This window comes from Lycium ferocissimum, chromosome 9 (genome assembly GCF_029784015.1).
Source record: "Lycium ferocissimum isolate CSIRO_LF1 chromosome 9, AGI_CSIRO_Lferr_CH_V1, whole genome shotgun sequence".
NCBI lineage: Eukaryota > Viridiplantae > Streptophyta > Magnoliopsida > Solanales > Solanaceae > Lycium > Lycium ferocissimum.
In genome coordinates, this window is record NC_081350.1 from 50,736,547 (window position 1) to 50,750,255 (window position 13,709).

Sequence of the window (13,709 nt, forward strand, 5' to 3'; positions counted from 1 at the left end):
CACCCTGGACTATACCTGGATCCGCCCCTGGGTCCACCCAACTCCGAAGAAGTAATTTGCTTTTTAGAATTTTATACGAAGAAATGTTTATGATGGTATAACGTTAACGTAGACTTGTTTTAAAGGCTTTGAACAATTTGTGTGATGAAGTATGATGGTATATATATATGCTGCTTTTCTTTTTTGGTTGTTGAGGAGAGAGAAGTTGATTTCGCCGGAAACGATTTGCCGCCGATGAAATCGGATGTGGCGTTGTTGAAAACAGTTCAACGGCAACCCACTTTCTTTTCAAAGTAAATTTTTCACATGGTGGAACCACGGGAATTAATTTAACAACATATATAAAATTTAAAAAATGTTCTAAAACGTTTTTCCTTGTCTGGTCTCTGAAACTCTTCGCTGGAATCATTTTCCAGTTGAGATAGTGGTGTGGTGGTGCTAGTGGTGGAGTGGTTGTGTAAAAGGGTAGAAGATGGTAGTGGTGGGTGAAGAAGTAGAAGAGGGGTAAATGAGTTGGCCAGTGAGGTGGCATGCCACGTCACATTTAGTGTCCACCTTGTATAATTTTAATGGAGGAAGGGTATATTTAGACGATAGAGGTATATTTAAACCCAAAATATAACGAAGGGTATATGTAACCCTTTCTAATAGTACAGGGGTATATTTTGGCCCTTTTCCGCTCTAAGTATCACTAAGAAAAAGAAAGTACCAGTAGCTAATAAAGGAAACAAATTACAAACCAATAAGAAAGATAAAAAAAACCAAACCCTTAAAAGCACAAGCAGCAGCCACCACGGCGTCCTCAGTACCGGCTACACACTCTTTTGCTCCTAATTAGCATCACTGGTAATATTCTTACCACCAAAATCTTATCAATTAAAAAAATTAGCTAAAAATTCTAACTTTTTAGAGGGGAAAACAGCTATTTTTAGGGTTTTGTTTTTCCTCAAATTTGACTGTGAATTTTGATAGCATTCATTCAATGTTATTGCAAAAACCAAACCTTCTAGAACAATGAGAATTCGTTCTTTTAGTTCCTTAAATTAACGTTGTACTGTAGTTGTTTGAAAGTCATATTTGTTAATTAGAAAATGAGGTTGAAGGAGTCTAAGTGGATTTGATTTCTTTATTCACTTTTGTTTTATGCTTAGAAATTGATTTAGCCAAAATTTAGTTACTCCACTTTCTTTATCACGATTGTGCGTGTTTTTTTTTCTTTTCTTTTTTCTTATTTTCTATTTGATTTCTGAAGCCAATTTAGCTATTATAGGAATAAATTTGTGTTCTTGATAAAGTAATATTAATAAGTAAATTTTAGCACATAAACTGTTTGAGAAAATGCGCCAAAGGAACTTCCAGTTAAAATTTAGTTGAATTAGGTTCATTTAGTTGTTTGAAGTCATATATGTTAATTAGAAAATGAGTTAGAAGGAGCTGGTGGATTTAATTTCTTTATTCAATTTTGTCTTAAGCTTAAAATTTTTGTCAAAAAGAAAAAAAAGAGTGTGCTTTAGCCAAAATTCTTTACTTGACTTGTTTTATTTTTTCTTTTCCTTTTTGATTTCTGAAGTAAATTTAGCTATTATATGAATAAATTTGTTTTCTTGATAGAGTATATGAATAAGTAAATCTTAGCACATAAAGGGTTTGAGAAAATGGCCCAAAGGAACTTTCATGACCGGGGTGCTTAAAAATTTTGCCAGACAGAAAAAAGAAAGAAAAAATAGTATGCTTTAGCCAAAATTAGCTACGCTTTATAACGATTGTGCGTGCTTTTCTTTCTTTTCTCTTTTTGATTTATGAGGTTAATAAACTATTATATGAATACATTTGTTTTCTTGATGATGTAATATGATAGGTAAGTTTTAGCACATAAAGTGTTTGAGCAAATGCGCCAAAAGAATCTCCATGCGTGGGGTGTGTACCCTTTTTTTTTTCTTTTTGATATGTGAAGTCAGCCAACTATTCTAAAAAAAAATAAAATAGTTGAATGAATTTGTGTTTCCATTCTCAACAAAAAGTCAGCCAACTATTCTATGAATGAATTTGTGTTTTTAACATGTATTAACGCGCTTGTGCATGCCTTTTTTTTTCTTTTTGATTTCTGAAGTGAATCAACTATTATATAAATAAAGTTGTTTTCTTGATCACCTATATGAATAAATAAGTTTAGCAGATAAAGTGTTTGAAAAAATGCACCAAAGGAACTTCCATGCCCGAGGTGCTCCTATGTCTCTTTCAGTTTTACTGCATTTCTTTTACCTTTTTTGAGCTATGCTATTTCTAGTTAGCCGAGGGTCTATCAGAAACAACCTCTCTACCTTCACAAGATAGGAGTAAGGCTGCATACACACCACCCTCCCGAGATCCCACTTGTGAGATTACATAGGGTATGTTGTTGTTATTGTTATTTCTAGTTAGAATTTAGTTAAATTAGGTTCAGCTTGACAGAAATGATCTACCCTCCTCAAGAAAACACAGTTTTCTGTCTTTGATGGTTTCCTGAAATTTTGTGCATTTCCATTTGTTAGCACTCGCCCACTTGGCATTATGAGGTCAATGGCAAAATTCCATTAAGTGCCATGACTTGTAATTATGTGGTGCAGAATGATTGGAACACTAAAACACTTCTAACTGATGGCCTTCAAACTGTCATGAAAGTTGTTATAATTATGTTTTCCTGCAATGTCATGCATAATCTAGTTAATTATGTCAGATTCTTAATTCATCAAAAATAGTTGTTTTGTTGAATTCCCTTTTGGTGAACAGACATTGTCGTTACTCATGCTTAATGAATGGTGATATCACTGTAGACATTTGTTGCAATTTAACCATAGAGTCTGGAAGTAGAAGCACGAAGTGCGCATGTGCTTTTCATTGACTATAAGATGGACTGAAGTGTCTTAGAACTTTGGTTGGAAGTATCATCATTCTTTAGGTGTGCTTCAGTTTTATGAATTAACTATCATAGATTACTAGACTGTTTCATCTTATTGGAAGGAGATCCTATATTAAATAACTATTCCAGTTTATGGGAAACAGAAATAACCTTATTTCAGGTTGTGTATGTAGAATGTACTTCTGCTGCAGCAGTAAAGATCTAGCTTACAGGTCCAGTTATTCACATTTTGCTTCAATCTTTGCAATGGATCTTAGTGTTCTCTCTTCCGACCTATGTTTGCTTTTAGGTCTCTTCCCCTCTTTCTCCTCTGTTTCTGCATATGATTTGCCTTTTCGATAGAATCCTCACTTGTGAATCTTCTAACAACTGAACTTCAATGTTCTTTGTGTGTGTGTATATCTATTTTATTGTATATAAATAAACGATTCTTCAAATGCTTTGAGATCATCGTGCATACACTAAGGATATCCATGTTTCTTAATTTTCAGATCACATTCCACTAACTGGAAGATGGTGTTTTATCGTGGTGTAAAACGTTCAATTGAGATCATATACAAGAGTTTAAATAGTTCTATATGTAGTGGTCATGGCTACTCTACTTTGACACGTTACGGAAATTCCATTGCTGAGTCTAGAGGCTATTTTCACAAATATGGGAATGGGCCTAGAACATTTGCAATCTCTATTAGGAGATATTCAGCCGAGATTTCCTCGTCAGAGCAGATGAACTTAATAAAGAAGCTGAGAGAAAGAACAAGTGCTCCCATCAAAGAAGTCAAAGCTGCTCTTGTCACTAGCAATTGGGATATTGGCAAGTGTGCAAATCATTTGTTTTTTCCTTACTCAACTTCCTATTATTCTTTGCCATTCTTGGCATAGAATGAAGTGATAATATCTCTTCAATGCAGAGGCTGCTCAGAAAGACCTAAGAAAAAGAGGGATCGTTCTTGCATCGAAGAAGTCGTCTCGAACTGCTGCTGAAGGGTTGCTTGCCTTGGCACAGAATGAAAGGAAGGCAGCTGTGATTGAACTTAACTGTGAAACAGACTTTGTTGCAAGGAATGAAATTTTTCAATACTTGGTTAGTATTCGCTTCTGACCCTAGTTAATTTTTCTGGTTAGAGTAAATTTTGAGACAAAGTTCTATGTAACGGTGTTACCGCATCTGGATGAAAATGATATCAAAGCTGGACTAGATAAATATTGTATAATAGATACTTTCCAGATTCAAATTGAATGTTAGGTTTGAGTATACCCAGTTTTTATAGGAAACTTTAACTTGGAATAATTTATTAAGTTGGAGTTTGGAATATGGGTTAGTATGATAAGTGGGTCCACAAATGCAGTGATAGATTGCTGTCATGTTTATTTATATGTAGGGAAGAGTAATAGTGGGACTACTTTAAACTTGTCATACATAGTAAGGATATCCCATTTTAGGGAAGTGGATTTTAGTAGTGGAACAACTTGGATGAAAGGCGTAATATGCAATTGAACAAAGGAGAGTGCCCATTTCACTTGTATTTTGCAAGACAATAAGCTTGGGTTTTGCAAGACAATCCTCAAATTTATGGTTTTGGAGATCGTATTTTCATTAATAGTCCTCTAAATAAGTTTTTCTTTAGCATAGTTTATTAGCAACCTTCCTCTACCCTCTCATGCGATACTGTCTCATGGAGTTGTTATTTTATATATGCATCATGAATAGGCCTTATCTTTGGCGAAATTGGCATTGCTGCTTGAGGGCTCACAACAGTCTTTTGCTGCTTTTCCTATTGAACATCTGGAGGTAAGTGGTCTTCATAGTTTTTCTCTACCGTAAGGCTAATCCATGTCTTTTTCTGTCCTCATATATGGTATATATTTACACTAGTTTTAGGACCTTAGGGTATCCAGTTTAACATTTTGATGGATATTTGACAAGCATGTAAGTACTTTTAATTTCCATTGTTAGGACTTTTGCTTTTTGTTGATTCATGGTTTCATGTACGAGCATCTTGATCAATTTAAGATGTTTAGTTTCGTATTGCTAGTTTAAATCCTCTTGTTTCTGCAACTCAGCTTCTCTATCGAAGATCAGAACCCTTTAAATTCTTTGTTTTCTACAGGTGTTGAAGCTGAACCTTGACCATCCTAAATTGAGTGGAGAAAAAAGTGTACAAAATGCAATAACTGAAGTAGCTGCAATGATGGGGGAGAATGTCAAACTAAGAAGGGGTTTTGCAATGCCCGCTCCATCGCTTGGTGTGATATCAACGTATCTACATACAACCCCTCAACCAGGTAGAATTTGTATGAGATGCCTTGCTGTATCCAAGGCATATTTTGCACCTAATTTTTTTGCATATTCGTTTTTGTAAATGGAATTATAAAAAAAACATTTTCAATAATAGCTGAAACTAACTGGAGCTTTTGATAATTGAATTAACAGTAGATCTAATGCTTGTGAAAATTTGCAGGTGTTGGACGTATTGCTGGGATTTTATCACTTGAAGTAGAAGATCAGAATGTCTCAAAAGATGCACTTCAGCGTGTTGGATCAGAATTAGCAATGCATGTAGTTGCTGCTAAGCCATTGTTCTTTACAAAAGAAGATGTTTCGTCTGATGTACTAACCAATGAACGCGAGATTCTCAAATCTCAGGTACTTGTCAATGCAAAGTTATGACTTGTTTTTTGCTGGGTTCACGTGAAGATATAAGATTGATGAAATCAAAGACTGACAGACGAGTAAAATCTGATCTACGATGCTTGTGCTCAGAAAAATATGCCTGTTATTCATCATTGTTCCTTTTTTTTTTTTTTTTTTTTCTTTTTCCTTCAGTTGTGGGTGGGGTGTGGTGGCTGGGGGTGTAATGTGGTTGGAGCATTGTTATCTTGTAGTCTAATAGCTTTTCTTTCTTTCTGTTTGATGCTGTGAAACACTTTTAAGAACCTTGTAGTACTTCATATAAGATATAGCGCATGTAGACTTTGTGTACATATAAACAGTCAAATGTTAATTGAGGATATGATATTTCCTGTAATCTTCATTTTTGTTATACTTTAGCGATGCTCAGAATAGGCTTTTTCTGTTATTTTTATAACAAAGACGATGCTATGTAATGGCTCTAGGAATTTGGTAATTAGGAGTTGCGCTAAATCATCTGTTAGGACCTAGGAGATATTCCAACGTTTCGATATGTTTCATCAATGTCAGCAGCAACCCATATCTTTTTGATCAATAATGAAGCGTGCATCCATTATGTTTCATCATCTTGTAAGGTTTTGTAAATTCAAATTCTAAGTCCTTGTTATGTTTTCCTTTACAGGCAGAGAGTTCCGGGAAGCCTCAGGTTGCCATAGAAAAAATGGTTGAAGGTCTTTTACGCAAATATTTTGAGGAAGTAGTTTTAATGGAGCAGAAATTTATTGTGAATGACTCAATGACTGTGAAGGTAAGAAAGTAATCGTTTAGTTGGGATGCCAGTTTGCTAGATTTCTGGTTCTACTACTTCTCGAAAGGTCACGCTCTCGCCATAGTCCAAACATCTCTTTTGAATACCGGATATTGTTATAAAATAAAAATTCCGCTGGTGCTTGTCAGTGTGCGTTCAGGACCAAGATGAAAATCCGGACTAGAGTTAGATGTAACACATCTAAATTTGGGGCCCCTATTACTTTAATTGCCCTTAATATGGCTTGGGTGTTAGTATTGGCATGAAAATGGTTCAGATATGCCCTTATATGGGTTGGACTGTCATAAGTTAACAAAATATGCACCATTTATCTTGCTCATGTGGGTTGGGCGGCAGTCCCTAATTCAAAATGGTCACAGAATGTAAGTGTTGGTACATAAGGTCAGATTGGACCTTTTAGAACCAGCTTTTCACTCAAAACAGCTCCATGATCTTTTGGCGATGTTTTCCAAAGCGAAAGCCACTGGAAAATGCCAAGGCCCTGAGGATGCTTTAAGTGCAAAATGCAACTAAATACACGCGTTAGTGAATAAAAATGCAGAATGAAGACAGATAATAGTATGTTTCATCATCCAAAAAAAAAAAAAAAAAAAAAAAAAGGAAAAGAAAAAAGAAACACAGATAAGATATATAAAAAATAGGAGAAAAAAAATTACTATATTGAATGATAATTGAGCAGAGGAATTAAAAATATTATCGCAGTTCAGATAATTTTTCGCCGACACCTGAAAGCACGGTTCCTGCCTTTCTCCCCCCTTTGAACTAGTCCATTTGTTGGGTGATCAACCTTTTTATGTTTTTTATCCAAGTTCAGGCAATCTTTCTGGTGCGGAAACTGTGTGAGCAGCTACAGAAAAAGAACAACAAAACAAAACAACAAAATGAAGAAGAATGAATTGAAGCATCAGATGAAGCATTGATGAACTTGTTACTTGTGTTGCAGTCAATTCAAATACGTTAGCGTGTCAATTAAGTCGAAAAACCATCTTAAATTTTTTATTCAGATGCAAATATACAGTTTTAAGTGTCAATCTCAGATTTATCTAGTTTTCTTATACGAAGTTCAGAAATTTCCTGTTCATATACTAGGATGTTCATCCATAACTTTCTCCTACTGCTCCACAGCTTTAGAGTTATAGGCCTCAATCTCTTATTCCTCTTACTTTTACATCAACCTGCTCTTCTTCTATATGACTATGCCCAAATGGGAGCTTGAAGCTTGGTTTTGGATAGTTATTGCTGGTCCTCTTTTCTTGCCCAAAACTCACTTGAGCCCCTCGTGCCCCAACGCGAACATCCCAACAAGTTATATGAATCTATGGGTAGTCTCAAATAATGGAACGTGGTATAGATACACAAATGAGGGGTTGGGTTGTTACAATATACAGAGAGCACAATGGCCTCATAAATGAGCCTTTTTAACAATAAAGAAAAGGCATTTGATTGGTTGGTTTTGTTGAAGCGTCCAACCTGCTTGTTGCTTTAGGGCTTACGCGCTCCCTTCGACAATTGCAACAAGGCTCTCACATCCGTGGAAGTAAAAACTTAAACCAGTTTATATAATTTGGCTTGGGACTTGCACTTGCAGTTTTATTGGACCAATTACTGTTGCACATATGGAGTTAGTGGCTAGGCTGGATTTACAGACATCCTTTTGTTCATTTTTTTCATCGCTTGTTTTTTAATCTTTTATGTTGCGTTGGGTCCTACCTAGATGTATTTCTCTATCAACATATGTTTGGAGATTTGTGCAAGGCTGAAGTCTGAATCAACTTATCACCTTGAGGGAAGGAAGATAGCTTGGTCTCACTTTTCAATTGTCTGTCTAATTGATCCGTCCTGAAAGAAAATATGTGTTTATTATAAACATCGAATTACTTATTTGCTGTGGATTTCTGAGGATGTTATTTTGTTTAGTTGGTTCTAAAACCATGTACTGGATTCCAGCCCTGCATCCTTTCTTACATGTACTGGCTTCTCATGCAGTGTTTATAATTTTTATAGAGACAGTCCAGCTGACTCATCTGTGAAAAACTTGCAGACATTGTTAAGCATCGAATTACTTATTTGCTGTGGATTTCTGAGGATGTTATTTTGTTTAGTTGGTTCTAAAACCATGTACTGGATTCCACCCCTGCATCCTTTCTTACATGTACTGGCTTCTCATGCAGTGTTTATAATTTTTATAGAGACCGTCCAGCTGACTCATCTGTGAAAAACTTGCAGACGTTGTTAAGCAATCTATCCAAGGATGTCGGTTCGCCAGTTAAGATAGGAAGCTTTCTAAGAATTGAAGTTGGCGAAGGACTTCAGAGGTAAAAATATGGACATATTTATGACCTGCAATTTCTCTAGTTTTCCGGGTTAAATTATTTATCTCAGAAAAAGTATATAGGCTTCCTTGAATTTTCAATTTGTTGTTAAGCCAACTTCTCTGTTGAATTTAATGACATAATTGTGCAACCTGCAAGTTCAAGCAGGAATATTATCTAAGCTTGTCAAAGTTGTGGTTTCTTTCTAACATCAATGAGTGCCTTTCCTATTTCCTGCCACTAACGGCATATTTCGCTTCAGCTTAGGTAAAATACAGGTTTCTTTTACTTTCTGGTAAGATAATGCTTTTGTTTCCCATTGCACATTGGACAGTCCATGGGGTTGAACCAATTCCCCTAGAAAGAGATCCTGACAATAAAAGCTCGGTGCAAAAACAATGTCTATTTCTTGAAACTAAGCAATATATGAGCTTTACCCCACTGCCTAGCAGGTGGGAACTTTAGCAATAATTTTCAGGGCAAAATTAGAGTTCTCAGGTATTCCAAGACCTCAATATATGCTAAAGCAGGTTCACAAGATTTTGGAGAACTTTTTTTCATAAGCTGCCTAAGTGTTTTAAATAGTTTGCACACATGTTGAACAGTAATTTGTAAAGCTAGCCAAAATGGTAAAAGCAAAAGCTAAGCATCTATAGTAGCCAATAATCTGTTTTTTTTTTTTTGTTATGCTTGTCACTATTGGCGAGACATTTAGACAAGCATTAACAAAAGAACTCTAGTTATGGAACCTTTATTAACATGTCAGGAAAAGATAATAGAAGGAAGTGTTTAGTTCTGTTCTTTGAAGTAGGTATTAGGGCTGCAAATGAGATGCCATCAGTACCTGCCTTATAACTCGTTTTTGCGTAGTTTGACTCCTGTATTATTGGTTATAACCTTGCAGGCTTGAAGCATCAAATGAAAATGAACCTTTGGCTAATGCTGCTTAACATGAACAACTTATGTTATGATCGCGAGAGAACTACCTAAGATACTGTACTTTGGGCCTCTACTTTCCAGTTTTAGGTCTTATGATTATAGTCTTCATGGTGGCACTGCTGAATGGAGTCCATCCGCAAGCTAAACTTGAAGAGGTTTTGTATTAATTTTGAATTTTCATAATCAGTAGTGTAAAAGAATAAGGTCTTCATTGCTCCAGCAATTTGGTCTAGTGGTAAGAGAGCAATGCATGATGATGGATTAGGTGCACATCGTGGGTCCTAACCCATCACTGACAAAAGCCTGATACTTAAGTAGAGAAGAGTAGGGAGAGGGGCAGACCCATTATCCACCGAGTTCCGAACCACGCGCTGCTAGCCATTATGGATTTTTCGTTCATCAAAAAGAGAAAAAGAATAAGGTCTTCATTCTGTTAATCTGTTCGTTTGGGTCAGACAGATTATTCTTCCTTGATTGTTGAGTTATATGCCAAATGATTTTTTTGTCTGTATCGTTCAGCGTCTGTTTTTTTTTTCCCTCTTTGGTGGAAATACCTGTCAGATTTGGACCCAACTGAAAGAAGGGCATGATAGTAGACTGATAATTAAGAGGCTTGCACGAGTATGATATTTACATATCTGACTATTTGTAATGAAGGTTAAGTCCCTTTGTGTCGTGGTTCTCTGCTGTAAATTTTAGTTTAACGTCTTTTATTTCTCCGTTTAATCCAGTATTTGCTCTTGCTTGGAAGTTGCTTTTGTCTTAGAGACTCGAGTTTACGCATGATTCTAAAGAATGCTGCAGGAAGCTAACCAGCTAAAACTCTGAAAAAAAACCAGGTTTTTGAGTCACATGTCCTTTTTAACAGATTACAATGATATGCAAAAGAATATCTGCACATAAAGTTACATATCAGAACAGGGCAGGTAAAACCGAGTGATATACTCCTGGTTTAGTGGAACTTGAGGCTGGTCAAGATGTTGTTGTTTACAGGGTCAGCCAAATGGTCAAGGAGGTTTTGGTAAGGTCCAACTCCAGTAACCAAACCTTGAATGAAGTAACCCAAGATAGCCAACATAGCTAGTCTTCCATTCTTAACCTCTTTGAGCTTCAAGTTCTTCATAGACTTCTCATCTTTTCCGAACCCGAGAGGGTTAAAGAAAGGTCCACCAGGGTATGCTGGATCTCCAGAGCCTCCCAAACCTTTCTCTAGCCCCAAAAAGTATTGTTTACCCATAGAACCTGGCTTAGCCCAGTCCTGGAATCTTCTGTGTTCAGCAAATCCCATGAGTGCCATCTCCAGTACAAATAGGGTGTAACCGTCTGCCCAGTAGCTGTATGTTCCAGCTGGAGGAATCACTCCTGTTTGGAACCATGGAAGGGCTGTTTCTGCTGGGATCAGACCAGCCTTTCCAAGAATCTCGGGTGCAATGGCTCCTGCTGCCCCCAACATAGCAAATCTTCCATTGATGATCTCTCCATATGCTAGCCATTTCGGTTCGATGAAACCTCCAGTACCTTCAGGGTCTGAGAGTCCCAAGGGATCAAATCCATAATCACCTGGAAGGCTGTGGATTACATACAAATGAAGATGTTAGAATATTTAGATTTAAGATGGCCAGTCCAGATTAGATAAATGCAGAAGTTAGCAAGGCAATGGAGGCAGAAATTTTAAGTTTAGAGAGTCCCATCAGTCTTACCTCCCATCCAAGTATGAAAGGCTCTGCTTGGAGGCAAACCAGAGAGGCCTATTTGCTCCTTGCTGTTCAACACAAAAGCATGTCAATACTTAAACCAAATGTAACACAAGGGTGTAGCTTAACGCTTAATGAAGTGAGATGAAAACCATAGATACTAGGCTTCAAATGAGGCGAATAATGTTATGTGCTTTCTTTTCATCTACCTTAAGCTTTGGTGGGTAAAGTTACACGATACTTGTGCTGGTGGGAGTAGTGAGTACCCAATGGAATAGTTAAAATGCAAATCTAACCTCGACTCCACTATTATACACACACAGAATTGAATGAAATGTAGCCCAACGGTGTATCCTGGCATAAATGAAGTGGGATGAAAACATCAATAGATGCAAATAACGCTGGGTGATGTTATATGCAAGGTCAAAATACAAAGTTGACTCGAACACCACGATTGCTATATAGTGTGTGTCAATGTACCTGTTAATTATATAGGGAGACAGAGAGGAAAGGTGTGTTACCTTAACAGGTGGAGTGGCAGCAGCCCTTACAACAAAGGAAGCCTTCTTGGTTGGAGATTGGAAATGTCTTGCTCCTAGAACTTGTCTGGCAGCCTCTGCTGAGGAGGCAATAGATGATGAAGAGATCAATGCCTGTGTTGCCATTGAAAAAATGATTTGTGCTGAAGAAGAATAAGCACTCAGCTTTCCAAGAATAAACACAAAGTGGCCACAAAGGTATAGGCCACCAAGTGTTGTGTGGGGCTAGTGGAAAACAGAGAAGTTGTGGTGGACATAAGAAATCTTGAATTCTCAGATAAAGTTTAGGATTATATTGCCAAATGAAAAGACCCCATGTGGCATTATTACTTGGATAAAAGATTTTATCCACTCCTAGTCGCAGAAAATGAACTTTTAGATACTCTAGTTGCAATCCTTCAAGATTTTAGTGGAATCCAAGTTAATGTTAATATTAACACTATTAAGCATTTCCATACAAAAGAGAATTGAATATAATGTTGAAGTATCAATATGCCACCTACAGCTTTTATTAAATTAAGACAAATTAGTACGAGTTCTTTTGGAAAAAAAAAAAAAAAAAGATAAGCCAAAGATCGTACCAGTCTTTAAAAGTTTCTACTAATTACTTTTGAGAAGTTTGACATTATAGGTGTTTGGTATGGTAAATGTTTTAGAAAATATTTTCTGTAGGAAAATAAGTTTCTTAAGAATGGGAAAAATGAGTTACCTAATGGAAGAAGAAAAAACAACTTTCATAAGTGATATTACAAGTTCAGTCTCTTTGACATTATAGGTGTTTGGTATGGTAAATGTTTTAGAAAATATTTTCTCTAGGAAAATAAGTTTCTTAAGAATGGGAAAAATGAGTTACCTAATGGAAGAAGAAAAAACAACTTTCATAAGTGATATTACAAGTTCAGTCTCCTTCCCATCCGCCCAACCCCATCCTCACCCCCACTCCACATCATTCCAACCCCATAGTGTTTTTCTAAATTATATATAAATATTTTTGAGATAATATCTTTTTTTCATATTTACCCAACACTAGAAAATAAGTAAGGAACCTACTTATTTTTCAAGAAAACATTCTCCTTGTTACCAAACACACCCCATATGTCTCCACTAAATAGAACGGCAAAAGACTTTAGTATCAAATAACGAGTTTTCACGTGTTACATAAGAACAGCAAAATATCCCCTCTAAATCGAAGGGCAACTGTCTCAGTTGGAAAAATGTTCCAGAGAAATACGGCCGAGGCATTAAAAGTTTACGATAACTTTTGATCATCTTCAAGAAACATGTCAAATTTCAGAATCTCTCCAAAAGCCAACAATCCTAGTTCATGGTATAACAACATACCTAGTGAAATCCCACAATATGGGGTCTGGAGAGGGTAAAGTGTACCTGTTTCCGAAAGACCCTAGAGAATCCTAGTTCATATCAGAAGTTCGATTATTTTTTCAACCAACTAGGCTCAAATAACTTAATCAGTCTGATCATTCCTCAAGGCAGTATTATCCATGTAGTAAATAAGAAAACAAAATAAGTAAAGCATTTCCTGTTAATCATAAACATATAGCTCGTATATCATTCACACCTCGATAAACATTACAGCTAAGTAGCTAACAGAACTAACTTAGTGAAGCGATGGGGGCACTTTGATACTTTAGAACCTAACACTGAGCATAAGAAGAATTATGTTATTGGTAAGTACCATTAAAAATAAACAGCAAGCAACAGACTTTTTATTCAATAGAAAAATAGTTGATGTGTCCTTATAAAATCACCTTAAGTATTGTTCTAGAAAACATAATGAGCATCTGCTAACCATGATATACTAGAGTAAATTCACTAAAGGATGATAAAAGTTTGGAGAAAGAGTT

The 13,709-nt window shown here is 36.2% G+C and overlaps 2 protein-coding genes across 3 annotated transcripts; one reads left to right on the top strand and one right to left on the bottom strand.

The window, feature by feature from the left end:
- Positions 1 to 710: 710 nt before the first annotated feature.
- Positions 711 to 10,285, top strand: LOC132031200 (elongation factor Ts, mitochondrial). 2 transcript variants are annotated; one of them, XM_059421084.1, is made up of 9 exons: positions 711 to 846; positions 3,391 to 3,713; positions 3,811 to 3,983; positions 4,611 to 4,691; positions 5,011 to 5,185; positions 5,362 to 5,546; positions 6,214 to 6,339; positions 8,587 to 8,675; positions 9,577 to 10,285. In XM_059421084.1, exons 2-9 carry the CDS (start codon positions 3,413 to 3,415, stop codon positions 9,620 to 9,622), a joined length of 1,176 nt encoding a protein of 391 aa, XP_059277067.1. In that variant the 5' UTR covers positions 711 to 846; positions 3,391 to 3,412; the 3' UTR covers positions 9,623 to 10,285. The 2 variants fall into 2 exon arrangements, with proteins under 2 accessions (XP_059277067.1, XP_059277066.1); XM_059421083.1 differs by lacking the exon at positions 711 to 846 and adding an exon at positions 2,597 to 2,938.
- A 151-nt stretch (positions 10,286 to 10,436) lies between these two features.
- LOC132031201 (chlorophyll a-b binding protein 8, chloroplastic-like) lies at positions 10,437 to 11,986 on the bottom strand. The gene is made up of 3 exons (XM_059421085.1): positions 11,827 to 11,986; positions 11,312 to 11,373; positions 10,437 to 11,179 (listed from the first exon to the last, which is right to left on the bottom strand). The coding sequence occupies exons 1-3, from the start codon at positions 11,968 to 11,970 to the stop codon at positions 10,564 to 10,566; spliced, it is 822 nt and encodes a 273-aa protein (XP_059277068.1). The 5' UTR covers positions 11,971 to 11,986; the 3' UTR covers positions 10,437 to 10,563.
- Between the last annotated feature and the right edge of the window lie 1,723 nt (positions 11,987 to 13,709).

Coding starts and splice junctions, on each gene's coding strand:
- LOC132031200 (XM_059421084.1), top strand. CDS start 3,413: ATGGTGTTTTATCGTGGTGTAAAACGTTCAATTGAGATCATATACAAG. Junction 3,714..3,810: donor CACTAGCAATTGGGATATTG/GCAAGTGTGCAA, acceptor TCTTCAATGCAG/AGGCTGCTCAGAAAGACCTA. Junction 4,692..5,010: donor TTCCTATTGAACATCTGGAG/GTAAGTGGTCTT, acceptor TGTTTTCTACAG/GTGTTGAAGCTGAACCTTGA.
- LOC132031201 (XM_059421085.1), bottom strand. CDS start 11,970: ATGGCAACACAGGCATTGATCTCTTCATCATCTATTGCCTCCTCAGCA. Junction 11,374..11,826: donor CTGCCACTCCACCTGTTAAG/GTAACACACCTT, acceptor TGTGTTGAACAG/CAAGGAGCAAATAGGCCTCT. Junction 11,180..11,311: donor CTTTCATACTTGGATGGGAG/GTAAGACTGATG, acceptor TGTAATCCACAG/CCTTCCAGGTGATTATGGAT.